The sequence below is a fragment of the Chelon labrosus genome (genome assembly GCF_963514085.1).
Source record: "Chelon labrosus genome assembly, chromosome: 2".
NCBI lineage: Eukaryota > Metazoa > Chordata > Actinopteri > Mugiliformes > Mugilidae > Chelon > Chelon labrosus.
Window position 1 is genome coordinate 16,084,406 of NC_140338.1, and position 23,019 is coordinate 16,107,424.

The window sequence follows — 23,019 nt, forward strand, 5'->3', positions numbered from 1 at the left end:
TTAGTGTGAAACTGTACAATTAGTTAAATTAAAAGCATAAAGCTGAAGAAAAAGTATGGTTGCCAAGCAAAGGTTTGCAGCAACAAATGGAGCAGCGGGAGCAAGCGGGAGCAATACAAAGCTGCAGTGTGTTGCCAAGTACAAACTTAAGATAAGGTGTAGATTTACTGATCACCTGCAAGGGAGAAATTCAAAGATGATACAGCAGAACAGGGTTTAACATCAAGAAGGGAAAAACAACCACAAGCCCATACATGAATCAAAAGTAGCTTACACAAATAAGACAAACTTGGGACAACAGATCAAGACGAGGTGTTGAAGACTGTACGGCAAAATAACCTCACGTAATCCACACATTAAATAGCAGCTCCTTCGGCTTGTTTACTGTCAGGAGGCGCCCAGACTGACTCATCAAATATCAAAAATCTGCCTTTCCTCAGCATGGACGTTCCTCTCAGGCATCGGAGCTGAACAAACGTGTGTGTGTGTGTCATCAGGCACGTTTCAGAAAACAACACCACGTGCTCAGTCAGAACAGTAGCTGCTGATGATGGGTCTTAGTTGTTAAGGTGCTTTGAGCATAAACACCACGGTTCAGCTCCAGACAAGGCAATATTTCTTTGCATAACGTACTCTTCTTCCCTGCCCCCATTTCTTGCAGGTAACCTTAAAAACATGGAAAGAATTAGAGAGCATTTATTTGCCACAGTGTCAGGTTCAAACTGAGGAAAGCCAGAGCCCTGGCCCCTACTGTGTGTACCTTCTACAGAGGCACCAGTGAGAGCTTCCCGACCAGCTGCATCACTGTGTGGGCATCTGCACCCATCCTGTCTTAAGACCTTCCAGCTAGATAATCAGTGCCTTTCTCCCTTCCCTTCAGGACTTCTACAACACCCATCCCATCTGGAAAGCCCTCTACATTGCAGGTGACCCCACCCACCCGTCTAACACACGCTTCCTTAGTGTCCCGCCATCAGGGAGGAGACTGCAGAGTCTCCGGGCCAGGACCAGCAGACTCAAGGACAGCTTCATCCGCCAGGCTGTCCGAAAACTCAACTCTTTCCCTGCTCTGCCCCCCTCTCCTCCTTCGGCTACCTGCACACACTAAATCTGGACTCTGACCCCACTGCTCCCCCTTCAGGAACTGTTCACTACCGCACACACTCACGCCCACGCATGTACACACCCACTCAGGGGTTGCACCAGCCACTTTATGCAGCATTGGACCGCTCTATGTTCGTTACATGCCTCTTGACACCACATCCCGACCTTTATATTATTTTGCACCTGCCAAACCCAGGGGCTGCACCATCCACTTTATGCAACACTAGACTCACTTGAATAGTTTAGTTTAGTTTAGTCACCTTAGTTTTTGTTATTTATGATATTTATTGACTTCTTTTTTTGTCTCAGATGTGTATATTTTTAAATTAGCGTTTAACTTGCTGCAAGGTGGGTGTTAGAGCAACGCAATTTCAATCCTCTGTATGCGCTGCACATATGGCAGGATTGACAATAAAGCTGACTTTGACTTTGACTTTATTTAGTAGGAGACGCTTGAGCGCTTGAACTGTCTTGAGCTTTAAGTACTCTTTGATCGTGCTGAAGGATTCGCCTGTGAATGGTCCCGGCACAGCTATTAATCCAATGCTTTGACATTTACCGTGTCGTGATTTGTGAACAAAACACGGAATCTTATTTATTTTATGCTTTTTGCATTAAAATGGCCCCTGCTCGTAATTTCAAACGAATCAAACTTCCTCACGAATGCGCCTGCGGAACCTTGTTTAGCCAGTCTTGCGTTTCCTTCCGGGCTGTTTGAGAGACGGACGCGTGTTTGTCGTAAACGGCAGTTGGACGATTCGCAGCAAAAATGTGATTTGTCGTTTTAAACTCTCAGCGGTTACATCTTGGATGGGAACCGATTCTATTATTAGTAGTATTATTTTTACAACCAGCTAAACTTCCGTGGCTGCTGTTAGAGCAGCTTTTATTATGCTAGGTCGCTGGTTGCGGAAGGATTGTCCACAGTCATGCTAACATCGTGTGTTGGACTTTACCGTAATGTTAATATTTGTGTGTTTACGAAATTAATAACGCCACTACGGTAGTGACTGCCCTCGTGTTTCTTCATCCCATCATCCAGCCGGTCATCTAAAAACCACAGTAAGTCAGTGTGAACGAGGCAGTGATGCGTTATAATACGTTATAAAATTAAATAGCTTTACAACATGATGGCGTGCTCATTTACGGCACAAAAGTTATAATAATGTTCTTATAAAGCAAATTTATGACGTAGGAAGAAAGTCAATTCATGTTCTTTATCTTTTTTTACATTCTAACTTCTTTTTTTCTTCAAATTATGATATAAATGCTGTTTCCAAAAAAAAAAATATATATATAATATTCTTTTTTTTTTTCTCATATACCGTATGTACATTATATTCTTAAGTTGTTGCAATCCTATGAACGTGTTTCACATATGTCAGAATTCTGTGTACACTGAATTGACGTAAAGTTTCAGAATTTGTTAGTTATGTTGTTTGTAATGTGAGGTGTTTTATTTTTTATTTTGGAAGGATGCCTAATGCCAGTGCCAGGCCGAAGCATGGCAGGAGGGCCAGAAGGCGGCGCAGACCGGACCCGAACCCTGCCAGGAATGAGCTGGTCTCCAGTTCCCTGGAAAGCGCCCAGCAGTGCCTGTTCAGTCAAGACTATGGAACTGCGTTTGTTCACTACCTTCTCGTCCTCAACCTTGCACCTGTGTTTAAGGACGTCGCAAGGGTAATGCCTGTTCACACATGTCTGTGTACTTTCAAACGTTGTGCACACATAATCCAGCCACAGTAGCCTGTGTGCACTGCTGCAGAATCCAAATATATCTAATGACGTGTTTGTTTTCAGGAGTCCTTCAGGTTCACACTGTTCAAATGGGCGGAGGAGCTGGACTCCGTGGGCCGCATTCAGGACCTCTTTGATTGTTACGAGCAAGCGCTGGAACTTTTCCCCGCTGATGAGGTCATCCTAAACGGCATGGGGGAGCACCTGTTCAGGTACTCTTATCTGTATAAATGTCATTGTGTAGATGTTTTTTTACTGTTTCTGACTGGCTCTTGTTTTGTCATCCAGAATGGGATTTAGAGATGAAGCTGCTGGACATTTCCACAAAGCCTTAAAACTGAGACCGGACTATCCAGAAGCCAGAGAGAACTTCTACCGTGTGGCCAACTGGCTGGTGGAGCGCTGGCATTTCCTTATGCTCAACGACCGCGGGAGGAACCGGAAGTACCAGCAAGCCATTCAGAAGGCTGTTCAGAACGGCTGCAACACTGTACTTGACATAGGTACTGGCACTGGAATCCTTGGGTGAGATATTTTCCATTAGCAATCCACTGGTAACTTTTTATTTTTGTTTATTTCTTAAATCGATCCCTTCAGCACAAACTCCACAGTGTGTTCTTCTTCTTCTGATTTCCTGTTTATCTCTGTTAAGTATGTGCGCTAAGAAGGCCGGGGCTGCAGAGGTGTATGCCTGTGAACTCTCCAAGACGATGTACGAGCTGGCCTGTGAGGTGCTGGCTGCTAATGGAATGGATGGCAGCATCAAGATCCTCCACATGAAATCTCTGGAGATGGAAGTGCCAAAGGACATCCCACACAGGTACTGTTTTATGTCTAAAATCTGTGCTATTAAGACCTTCAGGTAGTGCACACTGTAGTTTGTATAGACTAGTCAACTAGTCGGTTTGTCGGATATCACGTCGATCAGTCACTGATCACATGACAATAACAACATGGACAACTCAAATTGAACTGAAATACTTCACTAAAGATGAAGCCCATACTTCTGTGACATGCAAAATATGTAAGTCAGCCCTGAAATACAACAAAACTACCACTGCAATGCACCTGAAAATGCCTCCACTAACACTAACAGAGGAATGGTCCAAATCCTCTTGACAGCAATTAACAAATTCACCAAACGCCCTGTGGTGACATAGAGAAAGAGGCTGCACATCAACAATTTGATGGTGAATTTCACTGTCACAGTTGGTAGACCTTTAGCTGAAGTACTCAGACACCCAAGGCTTCAGAGAAAAAACTGTTGTTAAGCGCCTGTGGGCCTAGTTTTTCTGGTGTCCCCCAACACAGTTGGCACTGGGTTTCTTCTCAGCCTGCCATTTAATAGTACCTCTCCCAGTTTTGTCTGTCTCTCACCCTTGCTCAGAAGGTATGTGCCAACAGGCTGTGTGCTGTAGTCAAGTGCAAGTTCTTGGCCCAGACACAGGCAACGTGAGGCCTTCGTTGCCTGTAGTAATTTGATGTTGGTTAATGTTGTGTCACTATCTTCAGAATGTACTGTTTGTTGTAATTATAATGTCCTTTGCTTTAAGAAGCTTATTTTAAAATGTTTTTTTTTTGTCCTTGTTTAGGGTTTCACTGGTGGTGACAGAGACAGTAGATGCTGGATTGTTTGGAGAGGGCATCATAGAGAGTCTCATTCATGCCTGGCATCACCTGCTGCTGCCTCCACAGGTAATTCCAAGTATTAAACAACACAATGTTGTGACGGTAAACACAACGTTACATGAAATGCAGAAGACAAAGTGTTTTACAGCATGGCTCTCTTTCACACACTTACATGGCACTGGCCTGCCTTGGGCTTTGGTGTCTTGTTTCAAGACACTTACACGTGAACTACCAAATTAACTGCCCTACCAATTCTGCAGAAACCCTCTATGTTTCCTTTTCATCCACGTTTTTGTACCATTTGCCGCTGATATAGGGGGTTCATGATACATGATAGAGAACATACAAATCCTTTATGATGAAACACAGTGACCTGTAACCTCTAAGTGTTAGAGCTAATTGAAGAACAGAACGATGAAAAAGGCAGAAACCACGTGTACAAAGGAGACAATATCCATAAATTATAGATGTTGCCCGAAAGAGCAGAACTGAGGAGCGAAATGTTATCAGTAACCCAAAAAAGATCCAGTTGTGTTTTTCTCAAGCTCTCACGCGGAGTCATATGGTTATCATGGGCATGGATCTAGCAGCCACAACATTAAAACCACTAAAAGGAGAAGTGAATAACACTGACCATCTTGTGACAATACAGTGTTCTGTTGGGAAACTTTTGGACCTGGCATTCATGTGGATGTTACTTAGACATGTACCACCCATCTAGACCAGACCAGGTACCCCCACCCCATAGCAATGACACTCCTTGATGGCAGCAGCCATCCCCAGCAGGATGCAGCCTGACACGGGCACACACACAAACGGTTTAGGAACAACTCAAAAAATATGAAGAACAGCACAAGGTGTTGACCTGGCCTCCACATTCACTAGATCCCAAACTGATCAAGTATTTGTGGGATGATCCACAGAGGCCCATCCCCAGACACCACAGGACACCTTTAGAAGGCCAACTGTCAGTAACTTTTTAAAAGTACACTGTAGTAAAGAGCAAATGTGTTCAGTGGAAACTTGGGTTCATGTGTTAGTGATATTAAGGGTCTTTATGCTCAGTATCATTCAAATCATGTTTCTCTTCCTCTAGAGGGGTGAGAATGAATTCGGGGAACAGTCCGCCACAGGACGGGTCATCCCTGCCGGAGCCACTGTGTTCGGTATGGCTTTTGAGTCCCCTGAGATCCGTCGCCATCACAGGTAGGACCTGGAGTCCATCTGTATTTGCCTGAATAGACGTCTTCTCCTGCAATGACGTCTGCACATCAGTTATCCTGATCTGTGCGTTGTCTGGATCTATCAACCTATTGCGGCGTCTTTTTTTAATTTGTATTTTTTGCAGGCTCCGTGTGACAGAAGTGGGCGGTCTATCCTTGGCTGCCGCCGGGGAGCTCCATAGCCCCGTGAGCTGCAGCTCTGAACCAGATGACTCCATGGAGCCGTACACTACGGAAAGACTCAGCAGACTACCGGGCGGGTATAAACCTCTGACAGAGCCTTTCACCGTCCTCAACATAGATTTCAATAATGTGCAGGTGAGGGAAAACATTTAGCCATGGATATTTGAATACATAAAGCCAATATATTAATATTAATGTGTTTTGGAATTTAATCCTCGTATGTTCCTTTTGTTGTTGTTTTTGTTATTTGCTTTAGTCGAGCAGAATAATTAAATGATGTGAACATCAGTCCTATGAAACTAACACTGGCTGCTTCACTGGCTTAAATATGGCACATCAGCGACCACTTATTTACTGAGCTATAGGCCTCCAGGGATTTCAGTCTGGCTTATTAGCTCCCTGTACACAGCTGGCCATCTGGAGAGGCTGTGTTTATCAGTCACGTATTAGCTGTAGGACAATTATGTTGACATGCATCACTAAGAATATTCATCCATATAGGTGCAGTAGGGATAGTATATGAATACGTATATGTGTGCACTCACATGATGAGTCAAAATTCTTCTCAAAAACAGCAGAGTACTTTGTTTGTGTCTCATACCCACAAATATGACCGTTAGCTGTATGTAATTGTACTAAAACATTTCCTGTTGCATTTTGTTCTTCGGCATCTGGAAGATTTTACTTCCTGATATTGAGATGTAATACTAAAATCCTGTTTTGATTCTAGTTTCATGCTCCAAAAGACCAATATTAGTCTTTAAGGTCACATTCGAAGGTTGTCTGGGCCACTTGTGATGACAGTCTTTTAACAGTGTGAAGACACAGCGGCCGCAGCGAGTCACATTCAAAACCGCCTACTCAACTGCCATGTTCTTACATAAGTGGAATTTAACCTCATAAACATTTGAAAAACTTAACTTGTGTGCTCTCTGTCTTTATGTCACGATGCACCCACAACCACAGCACAGTTTGTGGCTCCGTGCAGCACACAATTTGCTGCTGCACCCCACGTGATGCCACAAGGTCTTCGTTTGCATACAGCTCTCGAAATATGTGATCAGACCTCAAGATGCGTGTGAAATGGTAGATGTTTTGACACGTATTTTCAGCTGATTAACCGTGATCCGATCACTCGAGATGCATTCAAGTAACTGGCCCGAAACATCCACTGGCTTGCTTGCAGAGTGTCTCAAAATATCAATATACGTTTTATAAGGTGGTACATATATTTACATCCTCATCTTACATCCTCCTCATCTTAACAAGCAAGTTGGTTTTCACGTAATGTCAGAGGCCTCAGTATTCACGCGGCTAAACGTGATTTTAGTTGAGACCAGGATTTCCCCATTGTGGGACAAATAAAGGTTTTCTTATTCTTATTCAACTCTTTTGTGTATTCGTAACCCTGTAGGAACTGGAGGGCCTGAGCTCCAGGGAGGTTCAAGAGCTGCAGCTGCCTGTCACTGAGGAAGGAGTGCTGGATGCGCTGGCTGTGTGGTTTCAGCTGCACCTGGATGAGGAGAGCAGTCTTTCTACTGGACCCCAGGAGGACACCTGCTGGGAGCAAGCCATTTACCCTGTCCACATCCCCCAAGGTAAGATACTAACACGCAACCAATACATTGTATAGCTTACTGGTAACTACACTGATCTTGACTCATTTTAAGGTAAACTTTAAGCAGAAAAGTCGAGGTGTAGGTCCAGGGCATTGTTATTAAATTGTGACTGCTTTTCTCATTAACATGCACTTCATTCTCATATCAGATGAGGGCACTGTGTGTTATAGACTGCAGTGTTTCAATTTTTATGGTTTTATATAATGGATTTTAACTCATAATGATTATTACTATTTTTGGAGAATTATACACGTTAATAGATAATAACATAAAGGTTTAGATCCCTGAAATGTAACTAATAGAATACATTTCTAAATTTTTAAAACCAACCCCTTGACAAAAAATATTGTTCCAGGCGAATATATCACAAGTTTTATGATCTTTAAGGCGTGCAGTAAAGCCATTACCCCAAAGTAAAGTGGATAGTATATAACACTAAAACTGTTGAGACCTTCAAAAACTTTAAATTGCTTTTTGAGCATTAACTTAACTTTGCCAAATGTCCCCGAGGGCTCTGCACATCCTTTACTCCGCTATCAAATCAGGCCACAGTGAACTTAATAGCCGCTGACGTTCGATGACATGTTCCAGTTGGCATCACAGTACATCGACTTTCAGACGGGGCTCAGCGGCGTCTCACTGAACTGCTAATTGGCGAGGGCAGCCTCGAGGGAGCCGCCACCTTTCCCGGTGATCACCGACATCCGTTTCCCGGCTGTTGTGACGTGTGCGCCGTGATCGCCTGTGACACTCTTTAGTGTTCATGAAATTCTTATAGGGAATAAATATGCATTTTCCCCAAATGCCTCTGACGAGCTGCGCGTTGACATGAAGACATGAACAGATGTTATTCCTGTAGGAATCCTCTCGCTGCCGAGTCTCCTGAATCTCATTTCTCTGTCGGATTTGCTCTCCCTTCCTCTTTTCTTTGCTTTAGACGAACTCATAAACATGACATCAAGAAAAACACTATATTTAAGTTTATTGGGGCCTTGTTTGCAGGTGATGGTAAGATGGATGGACAGGGAGTATCGGCATTATTGCAGTCACTGTGCTAGAACAATGTGAAGAATAAGGAGCTAAGCCTGAAGAATAGTTTCAAGTCAAACTTGGTTCCATCTCTCTCCTATGGTCTTGGGGTTTGGGTAGTAAGAAAGAAACTTAAGGATACAAGCGGACAGTCTGAGTTTCAGAAGTACAATGAGTTGGTTGAGTTCAGTCTTAGAGATTGTGTGAGGAGCTTGTACATAGGGAGCTCGGAGTAGATTAAGATGCCCCCTGGTGTGCCTTCCCTCTGAGATTTACTTGCCAGACCCAGCTGGAAAGACCATGAATTTCCTGAAGGGATCAGATATCTCATCTGGCATGGGAACCTTTAAGATCTCCCAGGAGGAACTAGAAAATGTTGCTAAGGAGAGGGATGTTCAGAATGCCCTGCCTTGGCTTACTGCCACCGTGACCCAATTTCAGATAAGAGGACGAGAATTAATGAATGGATAAATCTAGTGCAGGCACAGTATCGGAGGTCCGTTACCCAACACAGCACAACACAATGCTTTGACAGATAATTTAAGAAATAGAAAACTTTCTGCAATGACTTTCTGCAGTTCTTTGTTGGGAACTTCTGCAAATAAAATAAGCCAAAACAGACTAAATGCACTTATATTGACATGTTTATGTAAGAATATGTCTTTCAGTAACTTGTAATTTGTTACTATGAACACATTTCCGTTGGGGCCAGAAAAATAGTTTGTTTGTTTGTTTGTTTTTTAGGTTTTGTCCTGAAGCCTCAAGACAAGCTGATTGTTCAAGTCTCCTGCCGAGACGCCTTCCTAAGGCTCTGCTGTGTCTCTGTGCTGAGAGATGGGCATAAAATCCATTTGGACAAGCGTGCAGATTCGCAGCACTATGAAAACCCCATTTCAACCCCAGAGGCAGAGCTGTGCAGTGCATTAGCATGTCTTCAGACTGATCAGAGTGAGGCTAAAAACTCGTGTATGCTGGAATGTTCCGAAATGGCGCTGCTGAACAATCACAACTACCATCAGTGTTTTTCCAGTGCAATCGCCAAGCTCATCTCCCAGCTGAAGGTTAAATACCAAACTCAAGAGCAGGGATCAGCTCTCCAGTCTGACCCCGCTATCTCCACTCAGTGCAGTAGCCCGTTCTACGTGCTGGATGTGTCCGAGGGCTTCTCCCTGCTGTCCCTCATCGCTGCCTGCCAAGGTCACGTGAAAGCCTACAGCTCTATGGAAAAAAACAAGCAGCAGGAAGTGCTGAAGAGACTGGCTCACTCCAAAGGTATCTCAGAAGAGTATCTAGAGTTCTGGCTCAACCGCATGGAGGACGAACACGGGATGCTGCAGAGGCCGGCCAGGGAGAAGCTGTGGAGTGCCATCATCCTGGACTGTGTGGAAACATGTGGCCTCATAAGACAGAAGCTGATGGAAAAAGCTTCACTTGCCAGGTACGGGGAAGCCATCAGAGTTGCAGAAATGTTCTATCACTTCAGTATATTTTAGTGGGGGTTTTTTCCAACTAGATTTTCATTATTTATCCTAGGTGTCTGCTGGAGGAAGGAGGGCGTATATTCCCAGAGAAGATTATCGTGTATGGTATGCTGGTGGAGTCTGACACTTTGCTGCTGGAAAGTGCTGTCCAGGGTCAGGAGCCAACACTAGGCTTCAATATTGCTCCTTTCATCAACCAGTTCACAGTAAGTAAACCTGCGAAATCTTATATGTATCTAACATGTTTACTTATTTATGGAAAGTCTAGTTTAATGACTCGTCACTGCAGGGTGTGAAGGTAAAAGGTTATATCTTGAGCACCTGCGCAAAACTGGAAATATGCTTCCTAATGTCTTATGCATTAGTTACTTAAGGCATTTGAATTAAAAAGGAAAAAAGGGAATTAAAAAAAAGTAATGTTTTTGTAGCAAGGATATGATGGTTAACTAAACTAGGTGTAAAAAACATTTCAATTACCTGAAATAAAAACTTTTTTTAGACTTTTTGTACGTACAAAGCTAAGATAAAATGTAAAATATATACAAATATATACAAATATGTAGCAAATGCCTTCAGTTTTAGTCTTTGTCAATTTGGTCAGACTTGTCAGCACAAGCCTGAAGAGGCACTGGTGCTTACATCTCAATAAACATATGCACCAGTTGTTGTGTAGTGTTGTAAATCTTCTGGGAAAAGAGTTTGGTCCTAGAAATATGGCTTAAAAAAAAAAAAAAAACTATGCTCTGAATGTTAACTTCTATAATTTGACACCTTTTTAACAGGGATTTCTAAGCTATGTATGGAACACATCTGTAGTAATGCACTCAACCACTGGTTTAAAACAAGCATGTGATCAAAAAGTGTTCCAGCTGATGGCCGTTGCAATATCACTTTAACTTTGATAATCTTTGCATCCATGGTAATGGACATCAGGCGTATACTGGTTTCATCCAGTAAAGCTGCACGTTGCTGAGCCTTCCCAGTAACTAAGCAGAGTGGATATAGTCTATTACTGCACATTTTAGATTATAAGGTGCCAGGTGAGTCATGGCAAGGCTGGATGGTAGTTTATCACAGATACTTTGGTTTTCAGCAGGGATGTCCCGACTGGTGTCGGTGCCAATCTAGCGCAATTTTTAAATGATGGTTCGGGATTGGGGTTCAACCAAGGCCGAACCTTTGTAGTTCTTTGTTTTAGGTCTGTCATAAACCAAAACCACGTCTCAATGGCGGTCGGCTAGCGCCAAAGCTGCCAAAAAAAGTAAGTAGACAAAGAAGACTACTGGAAGGAGAGGAGCGATCTAGGAGAATAAAAATAAGATTAGAAATGCCGGTCTGAAACTCCAGGGGATGGAATTTTGTTTATTTGAGATCGGATCAGGGCTTGGGATCGGGCAGTACTCGTTTGGTATCGGATGGGGGCGCGAAAAAACTTGATCGGTACATAATTTCCAGTATATCCCAATATACTTAAAATGTAATGACAAATGAATGAAAAGTATGAAAATTGTCTGTGAGAAGAAAGAAGAAATGTCAGTTCTTAAACGACTAGAACAATTATGGTGTAGACATCAACATACTTCTGTTGCACCATGCAATTATAGTAAGGCAATTTATGATCATTTTAAATCAAATCCAGGTGAACTCCGAGGGAATCGCACTAAAACTACACACACCGAAACTTTTTCACAACACAAGTTGCGAAATCTTCCTTTTGTACATCTCAGGCCGCTTGTATCTCTTATTCTGTCTCATGTTCCTGATGCAACAGCCAGTATTGACGTTCTCACATACAGTATGCTGTGTTTGTAAGCTTGCGTCATTTGCATTCAACGATGGTACATTAGGTGCAAATTTGTTGCCTTGTTAAATATGACTGACATGTGGTGCAATAGCATAAAAAAGCATTAACAAAAATCCCAGGTTACATTTCACTCGTCTAAGGTAATCAGACGTGCTGAGAGTCCAGTTTGGGTTTCTACCATGTTTGGGGTTTTCTTTTGTTTGAATACTGAAGTCCAGGACTGTGTTTTTCTCTACTTCTCTTTGATGTGTGCTTGCCAGCTGTGTCAAAAAAAAAAAAAAAAAGCTGCAAAAATCCTTTGAATTCTTTTTCTTTATTTGGTCTGGAACTGATTTGTTTTTTTCCAGCATCATGTTTGCGCTCTAATTTCGCTGGCCTCTCGAGGGACGGCCGTTTGTTTTAACAGATGCCGTCTTTGAAGCCCTCAGTGGAGGGCACTTCCTAGCGCAACTGTCACACAAGACATAGCACACAGCTTGGCCCAAAGACATTCCTACCTGAATCCATCAGCACACATTACGTCAAGCACATCAAACAGTGGGCTCTGAGGTCTACACAACTGTGACAGGGAGGAGGAAAGATTCTTTTGTTCTGCAGTAAGGGAAACGGTGACACTTTTTATGCGCCCCCACTTTGGTTTCTGTGTCAGCTTTTAAGTTTTTTTTTTTGCCCTGCAGCCACAGTCTGTTTGTCAAGTTTGGAAGAGGCTGAGGTGGAGGACCTGATTTGAGCGTTCACCTGTGATTGAGTGATTACCCACCGACACTGCAGATTAAAACTACTTTGGAAGCAGCACCCGATAAAAGGGAAATGGATTATAATCATAAAAGAAATCTGTAATATGGAAAAGATAACTTTCTACCTATGCATGCATAAATTCACTGATTACCGGAAGAACCTGACAAGTTATCTTGATACAGCTGTTCTCCAACATGGGGATCTGTGAAGAGCTGCAGTACATTAACAAATATATAAGTGTATGAGAAGGCAGGGTAATTTGCATATAAGTGCATGCACGTGTACATGGATAGGTGTGAGTGTATGCATGTATATTTGTATGGGTGTATACACAGATCAGGCATAACCTTATGACCGCCTTCCTAATATTGTGTAGGTCTCCCTTGTGCATCCAAAACGGTTGTGACTCATCAGAAAATGGACATGGGCCTTCTGAGGGTGTCCTGTGGTGTCTGGGAACATGAATGTTGTTAGTGGGGGGCCTTTGGGTCCTATGGGTTGAGGAGAGGGGCCTCTGTGGATCATCCCACAGATACTTGATCAGTTTGGGATCTAGTGAATTTGGAGGCCAGGTCAGCACCTTGTGCTGCTTTTCATGTTTTTTTAGTTGTTCCTAAACCGTTTTTGTGTTTGTACCTGTGTTAGTCTGCATCCTGCTGGGGATGGCTGCTGCCATCAAGGAGTGTCATTGCTATGGGGTGGGGGTGCCTGGTCTGGTCTAGATGGGTGGTACATGTCTAAGTAACATCCACATGAATGTCAGGTCCAAAAGTTTCCCAACAGAACATTGAATTCTCACCAGATGGTCAATGTTACTTACTTCTCCTGTCAGTGGTTTTAATATTGCGGCTGGTCGGTGTATGTTCATGGTAACCATATGACTCATGTAATACTGAGCTTGAGAAGAACACGACTGGAATGTTTTCTCTAGGTTATTGATGACGTTTCACTCTCCAGTTCTGCCCTTTCCTAGAAACGTCTTCAAGAACCAAAAACTACTATAAATATTCCAAAGTGACTCTATTCTGACCTATTCTGTTCATGTTGTTTTAATCTGTTCTTTGCAGTTTGTCTAAGCTTTTCTTGCCATTTTATATTCAGTAATTAAAAAAAAAAAATAATTTGGATTAATAGTGAGGAGGACTGCTGACATCAACATCATGAACAACGTTACCATTACTGTGTACTGCATTGTTCCGCTTTGCAGACGTACAACTGGCAACTTACCCAAGAATATGATAATATCAACATTGAAGTTATTACTTTTGTCTTGTGCCAGCAGCTCGCTGACTCTGTTTTATATCTTCTCCAGGTACCAGTCCACGTGTTTCTGGACTTTTCCACTCTGGAGTGCAGACACCTCAGTCAGTGCGTAGAGCTCTTTGTTCTTGACCTCATGGATACCAACGCAAACTACACCAACAGAGAAGTCAAGGTAAGGAGTGCATCAACCATGTGCGTGATGCCAACATGACTGGAGGCAGTCCAACTAAAATGTCTGTTAAGTGATTTAGAACAGCACTGAACTGTTGAGACTGAAAGTTTTGCACCGACTCTGTGGGTATAGTTCAAAAAATTCCCAGAACTGCCTATTGCTATATGAACGTGAGCACAAAAAAAAAATAAAAATCACTAGAAATGAGTCAGACATAGGAACACACACTCCTTTGAACAAACTTCTGTCCTTTACTTTATTTTCTACCCCAAATCCACTATCTAAATGTTGAGAAATAAACTTTTATTTCATAAGCTTGGTGTTGGGGTATGGTTTTTTATAAACTATCAGAAGCTTTACATGAATAAAAAGAGACTGGGACAGAGTCTGTTAGCCGTGTCTGTTCTCCTATATCATTGAGCACCATGTTAAGCCCCGATCCCCTGTTCTGTCACAGGTCCAGGCTACGTCTGCGGGGAGAATAACTGCAGTTCCCTTCTGGTATCAAATGCACCTGGACCAGGAGATCAGCTTCAGCACCCTCGACCAGAACTCTCACTGGAAGCAAGCTGCTGCTGTCCTGCAGCAGCCCCTGGAGGTAAAAACTGGAGACTGGGTCTGCCTCGCTGTGAGGGTTCACAAAAGCACCATCTCAATTTTAGCCCGTATAGCGGAGGCACCTGCTGGGCCAATGGAATAATGTCTTGGACATTAGCTAGTATGCTAGGGTGGTATAAAGGTACTTAAGAATCCCGAAAGGTATGATTTTCCATACTTTCAAAAATAAATACACCCTCACTTTATGTTGAACTGATAGGGAGATGCAGTATTGAGGTGATGTACTGTACAGCACATGCCACCAGAGGGAAGTCTCAACTGGTAGTTGAGCTGAGAAAAATGGCGACTATGATTATTAGACACTCGACATTAGAGTGAAAATATTGGGGACTTAGCCAGCCTGACTTACTTTCACTTTGTTGGGAACTGATTATGCCCCAGCGAAGATCTGCAGGGCCAAACAAATAGTTTGGCCGGGCTTTATGCGGTGACAGAATAGTAACATCAACCTAGTCATGCATGTCATCTGAGCACAGAAGAGTTGAATTTGTTTACAACAAAATAACTCTGTAGGATTAACCAATTGTGGAGGTATTTTTTTCCCTCTGTATCGACTGGATACTGAGGTAACTCGTCCCATAAAATGAATTATCAGACTAATTTTCTAATAAGAACTGAGTGTGGCTACACCAGGCTACAAGGGAACCTGTCTGATTGTTGAAGTATTTGGAAGTAAAAAAAAGAAAACAATTCGTCATTTCTTTTCTGTAGGTCTCCAGTTTAATCTGATGGAAAAATTGCTAGATAGATGAGGTTATCTTGGAAACACTTACTACTATAAAAGTAGTTTATTAGCAACATGTGATTCAACTGCCAGTATGAATCACATGTCAGCCCATCTTTGTGTCACTATATCACGCATGCAACGTTAAATTCTGTCACCAGTGGCTATTCTTTATACCTCTGTGAAAAGTCAGGAAAGTCCATAAAAGGTAGACAAGCTTGCTAGCTAGTTTTATTTTTATAGCTTTTAAGTCAGATTTACACCACTGTCACATAACCTGTGGGGAAAATGGACATTCGCCTTCTGGTAGAATTGAAAGATTTACCCTTCACCGGTGCCATGTTCATAAATGTAATCAGTCTTCAGATTTCCACATTTTTCCAGACACGGTGTTACGTACAGAGAGGTTTAGTTTTAGCTTGCATGATGATGGAAAACCTTGTGAGTACCAGTGGAAAGCTGATACGTTAAAATCAAAGAATTTGTACTTATCAATATCATATTGTAAGTATATACATATGGTCAGTGTTGTTTTTGTAAAGATGTTTGTATCCAAAAGTAAACGAAGAAATGGAACATATTCTTAATAAATACAAGAATAAATAAATTGTAGTCAGTCTGATTTATTGACAAGGCTGTCACAGATGAAATAAAATTGAAATGATCCTGTTGATTTATTTAAAAACAAAAACGAATGTAAGGCAATGCAACACGCTTAAGATGGACATGATGCAGATTATGATACATGATTCGATTCATTTCTGACACAGGCTGACCTATCCTAAACTGTACATTAATCATGTCAATATCCCTGCACAGATCCACGTAAAGTCACAATGACAGAAGCTTGTCAAATCTAACGGAAAGATAAATGGCTTGTGTGTGCAATAGCTGAGAAGTTATTTCAGCTTAAAGGCTAAAACGGATGGATCTCATCAAATAAAACTGATGCTAATGTGATGGAGTGGATAGACTAGTTCCACGGCACAGAGAACAAGGCATCTGAAAAGACTAGTGAATAGATTTCTATTACACATAATAGAGTATGCTATTTGCAGTGAAGCGTGGATGGGATCTCACTTGCTGATTGTGCTGTTTCAAATTGAATTATATATGTTTTTTTAATACTTGAACTGCACTTAAAGCATCGACTCAGACCCCCTAAAACAAACACTGATCAGCCGCGACAGTAAAACCGCCTGCCCAACATTTAGTAGGTCCCTGCTCTGTCAGCTTGTCAATGCATGAACTTAACAAGACCTCTGAAGGTGACCTGTGGTATCAGTCAACAAAACATTGACAACTGTCCTCTTAAGTTGCGTGGTGACGTCCCCGTGGATTAAACTTTTTTTCAAGCTTGCCCCTCAGATGTTCTATCGGACGGCCGAACTTGGCCGCTGCCATCAGAGAACAACCGTGCAATGAAGGGGTCTACATGGGCTGCGATAATGTTGAGCGGTTAAATGGTTTGTGGTCACATCCACATTATTTCCAAGACCCAAGGTCTCCCAGAAGAACAAGACATTCACACTGCTTCCATCTCTTCCCCAGATAAATGACGCCCACACGCTTGGATGTCCATAAGATATAAAAGAAAATGTGATTCCTTAAACCAAGTCACCTTTGTTAATTGCTCTATTCTGACGCACATTTAGGCACTTTCAGTGGTGGAGTCGGGGTTGGCATGATCACTCTGACCAGTCCGAGCTTACTAAACCCATGCACCACAAGCTGCAGTGTAGTAAGTGTCCCAGTTGAGCAATTTGTAGTTCTCCTGTTGGATCAGAAGCCACAGACCAGGATTACTCCCTACACACTTCAGTCAGCCTTGAGCACCCACAACCCTGTCGTGGCTCACCAGTTGCACTTCGATGGATCACTTTAGGTCTGTGCCAACCTCTACAAACCAGGGGCACCACAAAAGACCTGCCGTTTTGGAAACATTCTAACTCAGTCATCTGGGAATCACAATTTGGCCTTCAGATCTTTACTCCTGCCCATTTTCCTCCTTCCAGCATACCGTGTCAAACTCGAAGGACTGAATCCTCTCCTGCTGCCTGTTATGTCTGAGATGATGTGGCTGTTCAGTGTACAGTGTATTTATATTGATACTGTGTGCAATATAGATACTGTGATGTTACTCTGTCAGCAGGCACGGCTTTAAAAATATATACTTGCATGAAAAAGATTCTGGACATTGATGTGCTTTAAGTGTTTTATAATTACTCATAATACATAACTGATGTCCAAAATCAGTAGAAACCAAGATAAAAGGATACGAGTATCTGTTTTTAAAGTTGCATATTTTTCTTTTTCCTCTGACGCGTTTGAGATCATGACATCACTGACACTGCCTACCTGTAAAAGTAGCCCATGCTCAGGACCCCTCGCCTCAAAAACACAAGGCAAAGACTTAGAAGCAACAAAATTATTCTGAGGACGCACGTTAAAACTGACCTCATGTCTTTCCCAATTAAAACTGATTCTGTAAAAGCCTACTGAGCCAATTGCCTCTCTAGTACAACATAAAACGGAATAAAATGCATGTCAGCAAGTCTTTTAGTGTCATACCTTCACTGAACATTCTTGGAGCTGCCACAGGCAGAGAGGTCCATTTGGTTATGAATTTGCAGGCAAACGTCTTCTATTACTTGACGTGGCCTCTTAAAAGTTTCTTACGTTTGCATCAGTACTCTGAAGGAACACAGCGAGGTCCTGTGGTAGAGTCTTTTTTTGTTTTTTGTTTTTTACACCAGCCTAAGCTAGGTGATCACAATAAGATCTGCCTCTGCTGGTTCTTTGGTTTGGTTGGTCCTTTCTTCGTCCTGGACTTCTTCAGGTCTGGCCTCAGACACTTCATCCCAAAGCGCAGAGCCGAGCCCAGCTGGTGCAGACAGAGAATGTGGTGCGACGGTTCTGCCCAGGCCTTGATATTGACCATTTGGGGACCCTGGGTTGGCTACTGCTTCTGCAATGGCATCCTGGGATGCCGAAGACAGCAGACCAGATCGCTCACCGACGTTTTGCGCCTCGTCCATGTAGGACTTCCTTGGACGACCCAATACTGTTCTCCCTGTCAACAAAAAATATATTTGAAGTATTTTTAACGTTTGGAACAGTTATTGACACTCAAAACAAAATAAAGCCGTGAAAATACATCAGGATAAGGAGGAACCTACCAACATTACGGACTTGTTCAGAAATGTCTGCCCTGACATCAGATATGTCCCACATCGCCATGAAAGAGTCAAAACAAGAACCCTCCTCAGCCTCCCGAATGTAAGGTTTGTAGGAAAAGCTGAAATGATGGGCAATGGCCGCGAGAAACATCTCCAAACATATGACGAAATCCTGAGCATAGCAAAACGTTGGTGTCAGGCCAAGTTACTCTCACATTTGTAATGTTGTTTTACAAGATACACATTACATTACCTGTAAGCCAGTAGCTACAGCCTCCACACTTTTCCAGTCCCAAGTGTGTTTGTCCGAGATGATGCCCACTTTCACCAGCAAAGCAATGAACACGGCTTGCCTATGAAAATTTAGAAAACTTGTCATTTCACCCTAACACACACGCAAAGCATGTTTTCAAAAAACAAAACAAAAGCAAGGTTATGCCATTTAATCTGAACACGCTAAGATTTACCAAAAAGAGACGAACACCACCATTTTGACACACAGGAATTTGCCCACTGGTTTGATTGGATTCAGTTCCTCTCTCAGAGCCCTGTAGAACAGCACCAGGCAATACATGGCAAACTAGACCAAGAGAAGACAAAGCGATAATTCAATTCAAAACAGTTTGTTCGTAATAACTTTAAATCTGCCTCTTGGCGTGCTCCCAGGGCATCATTTATGATGTTTTATACCAGTTTAATAAAAAATGTAAACATTTACCAGCTGTGACATATTATTGAAGATGACCAGGTATGTCCATGCATTTCCTGAACTGAAATTGCCTTCATCATACACTCCGCACAGCTCACAGATTCTAGGAGGGTAAAAACAAAACAATCAAAAAAAAAAAAAAAACGGCATCAGGCAACAATACAACTGTGAACAAAAAGTGATTAGTGAAACTGTAGTGTATAAAGGGAAGAGCTTACGTACAAAGCAATCACAGTTGTGACGGGTCTTACAACTGTGTACTGCAACACTCCCAGTTTGCATCTCAGTAGTAAAACCCTAGTAAAAAGAGGCATTTTATGCTTTGAATTAGAAGTGTACGGGTTAAACATCAACAATGTTGCAGACCTAAGCAAAGTATATTGAACTGAATGAGTAAGCCAAACTACTAAAGGTGACGAGATACCTGAAGACGACATTTAATCATGAGCTGCCTAACTTGCCTCCACAACAGCACAGTTAATCTATAGTATTCATTTACAAAATCCTACAGTGTTGTAAATGTTTAAAAGTTTTAACAAGACAACATTACATAAAAGACAATGTTAACAGAGGCTTCAGTAAAATGTCACTGATTCTCATGGAAATAAACAACTCTGGATTAAATTAACAGCACACAGGAATGTTAACCACTTATGGATGCTGCCTGACTGAGGCTAATGTGAAGCTGGTGACTGTTATAGATTTGTTGGCTTTGAGAAAAGACAGCCTCTGTAATTCAATAAACGAAGACAAACTCAAACATACTTGAAGTACAAGAAACACGCAGATTCTTCAGCATTACAAACACATTGTCAAAATGGAATAATATCACAGGGGATCATGTAGATGATCCATGTGATTGAAAGGCCAACTATATCTATAGATGTCATCAATTCAATGAGGCAGTAAGGAAAAATAACTATGACCCGTAAAGCTGACATATCTTCGTCACAGCAGGGCGGGCAATGATTAACCAATATCACTGCAGCTGAGCAGCAGTCAGCCTGACTGGGTCCATCACAGGGTACAGACAAGGATTTTATTTATATGAATCCAAACTATAAAAGAAGTACTATTCAAAAGGGAACTCACTCTCCCATAGGCCATGGAGGGCAGCAGCAGAGAGGGGGCAGATGTTTCTGCTGCTCCTGAACCTCCAGCATCATCACCAGGCTGGGGTACTGATTTTCCAGGTAGTTAAGCAAGAAGGTCATGAAGTTGTATATGACGTACGCCTCGTAGCACTCTCTGCATGTGTCCACATAAATCGCGATGCCGGGGTATTTCAGTGCGATCCACTGAAAAATAAAACACGAGAATATAGAATTGTCATATAGCATATAGCATAGAAGATATTCTCTAAAGTGTAACGCTGGAGGTAATGTCTTAACCAAAATCGCTTTTGTAAAACACTGTTTCACTCCTCTCTGTATATAAACTGTTGTATAAAAACGCTAATTCACAACTTACACTGTCCAAGCTGTAGATTGGGACCATCCATAATATCCTAAAAACAAGAACACGGACAATTAAAAACCTGTTTCAGGCTGTTATTTGTGGCTGATGTGATCATTGAAATCTTTACCTGATGATAGGTTTCTGAAGCTCTGGCTGAGTATAGTGAACCAGATGCTGGAGGATGCCCCATAATGATATGGGTATGGTCATGAAGACAAATATGCCAGCGATGAACCATGCTTTGTTATGAGTGCTAACCTGTCGTTAAATGAAAAACAAAAAAAAAATGTTATTTATGCAGTGACGTCTTATTCAGAAGAGCTTTTTGACTACACAGAGTGTAATCTACTCAAAATTAAGTGTGATGTGTATACATTGACATGTGAGGTAATTAAGAACATTTATATCTATAACTCAGGCATGACAGCCTCACTCTACTGCTTAATGTGTAAAAAATATGTACTTCTACTTATTAAAATACAATTTGACGAGTTATTTTATTATTTAAGAGAAAATCTTCTAGTGGAATGACGATATTTTAAAGTCTTAAGGGACTTAATAAGGACATGTTAATAGGGACAGTGAGCTTTTTATTGAAGAGATAATAAATCCTGCATCAAGTACATCATAATTGTGTTCAAAGTCACCATGACATTTATTAGCAGAGTCCCACATGTTCTTTAATGTTTATGCTTCCATCCAACTAAGTGAAGGGAAACCACTCTTCTCCTGAAAATCCCTATCTGCTCCGGCAGTAGCCCCCAATTAATGGTGGAGCCACTGGTCCAAAAAAACATGAAAATTTGAGAAAGCCTTTCATTGGACACTGGATCAATACACGCCCTTCAGTGCAGGATGAGTCATCAACATGTTTAAATTGTTTTAAAGGAATACCTATAAAATAACTTGGCACAAATAGGCGGTGTCCACAAAAAAAAAATAATAACATAACACTTCACACATAAATGTAGGTATCATGGAGACTTTAAGTACAGTATTAGAGTACCACTGTGTTTAACAAACATAACTCTCAGGATATAAATGAAGTCACACAACAATCGACTGAACTCACCCCGGACTTCTGGAGTTCCCATATGCACAACGGCAGGACGACTAACAGCAATAAAACATACAGTACAACGACCAAGGGCCGAATCCATCTTCTCCAATTCCCACAGGAACAAGGCATCTTCTCATGAAGCCGCCTTGGGGCCTTTAAACCCGGCCGCTGATCCGGTGACAAAACAATTAAACCCGCTGAACCAACGCTGCTAGCACTAATAACGCCCTTAACGTTAGCTTCGCATTGTTACACTCTTCAACGGCTCACCGAGACCTAATTCACCTCTTCATCGGTGGAGATGTAAGTTAGCCCTTTTACTAATGTTGCGTTTCATTCATGAGGGCAGAGCTGGTGTGTAATTTACCAGCTCATATGACTCGATTTTATTAGGACGTCTGCTAACGTTAGCTTGTCAGCTGATTCGCCATGTAAACAAACACATGATCCATGCTGCCTGAATCGTTTAAAGTTAGATAACTAAAGCAATTAAGTAAAAAAAAAAAAAAAAACGAACGAAAACGTTAATCGATCCACTGGATGAGTGTAAGGATAACAGACTTTATGTCCGTTATACGTTGGTATGTAAAAGTTCCCTAAGAAGTAATTGTTGTTCAGCGTCTACTTCCTGTTTTTGCGTCTGCTGCGATCCCCGCCTGCAAGCTGCAATCTGATTGGTCGTATAGAAGTTATTAGCCAATCACAGAAGACTGTCCTGTGACAAGTTTGGTTGCACTACATTCTCGTTGACCTCATGGTGTCTGTACATTCGCCACCAGATGGCAATGTGAATTAACAGTTATTAGGATCTGACCTTGAATACTGTGCAACAGTTTTAAGTCTGGCTCAGACTAGATCACATTTGCGCTGTTGAAAGTAGAAGTGGCGTTTTGTTTAGCCTGTTTATACAAATGATGGGTTATTGATTTAATTAAGACCAGTTTTCCACACATTTTAACTTAAGATGTATCAGAAAAGACTTTGACACCTAGATGTGGCTGTACTAAAATCATTAATAGCATGTGCAAAATAGTTGATTTGTTCCTTTTCTAAAAGATTAATGTCGATACAGATAGGTTTTACAGAGAAACATTACAGCTATGCTTTAAGTTGGACAGTCTACTGGCTCTTATACATTTTGTTTTAGTTGTTTTGGTGGATACTAAAGTTTGAGCTCAAGATCTAAGATTTAGGGTGAAATTGTTTCAGGATCAGGACAACAATCCCTCTCCAGCAACAATTCAGCTATTTCTATGACAGACTAGTATACTAATGTTTACAATATATCA

The 23,019-nt window shown here is 41.8% G+C and overlaps 2 protein-coding genes across 4 annotated transcripts; one reads left to right on the plus strand and one right to left on the minus strand.

Moving 5' to 3' along the window:
• The first annotated feature begins 1,421 nt into the window (after positions 1-1,421).
• On the plus strand, positions 1,422-17,375 carry prmt9 (protein arginine methyltransferase 9). 3 transcript variants are annotated; one of them, XR_014699573.1, is made up of 13 exons: positions 1,422-2,166; positions 2,580-2,784; positions 2,905-3,053; positions 3,130-3,366; positions 3,494-3,661; positions 4,434-4,536; positions 5,567-5,676; positions 5,819-6,011; positions 7,291-7,474; positions 9,269-9,962; positions 10,058-10,211; positions 12,216-12,405; positions 12,487-13,844. XR_014699573.1 is itself a non-coding variant. In XM_084565787.1 (13 exons), the coding sequence occupies exons 2-13, from the start codon at positions 2,581-2,583 to the stop codon at positions 14,680-14,682; spliced, it is 2,562 nt and encodes an 853-aa protein (XP_084421913.1). In that variant the 5' UTR covers positions 1,422-2,166; position 2,580; the 3' UTR covers positions 14,683-17,375. The 3 variants fall into 3 exon arrangements, 2 of the variants coding, with proteins under 2 accessions (XP_084421913.1, XP_084421914.1); XM_084565787.1 differs by lacking the exons at positions 12,216-12,405; positions 12,487-13,844 and adding exons at positions 13,860-13,982; positions 14,440-17,375; XM_084565788.1 differs by having other exon boundaries at positions 12,216-13,844.
• A 150-nt stretch (positions 17,376-17,525) lies between these two features.
• On the minus strand, positions 17,526-22,618 carry tmem184c (transmembrane protein 184C). Its single transcript, XM_084565818.1, has 10 exons — positions 21,743-22,618; positions 20,798-20,928; positions 20,683-20,719; positions 20,305-20,510; positions 19,435-19,509; positions 19,222-19,315; positions 18,971-19,083; positions 18,757-18,856; positions 18,504-18,675; positions 17,526-18,397 (listed from the first exon to the last, which is right to left on the minus strand). Exons 1-10 carry the CDS (start codon positions 21,857-21,859, stop codon positions 18,087-18,089), a joined length of 1,356 nt encoding a protein of 451 aa, XP_084421944.1. The 5' UTR covers positions 21,860-22,618; the 3' UTR covers positions 17,526-18,086.
• Between the last annotated feature and the right edge of the window lie 401 nt (positions 22,619-23,019).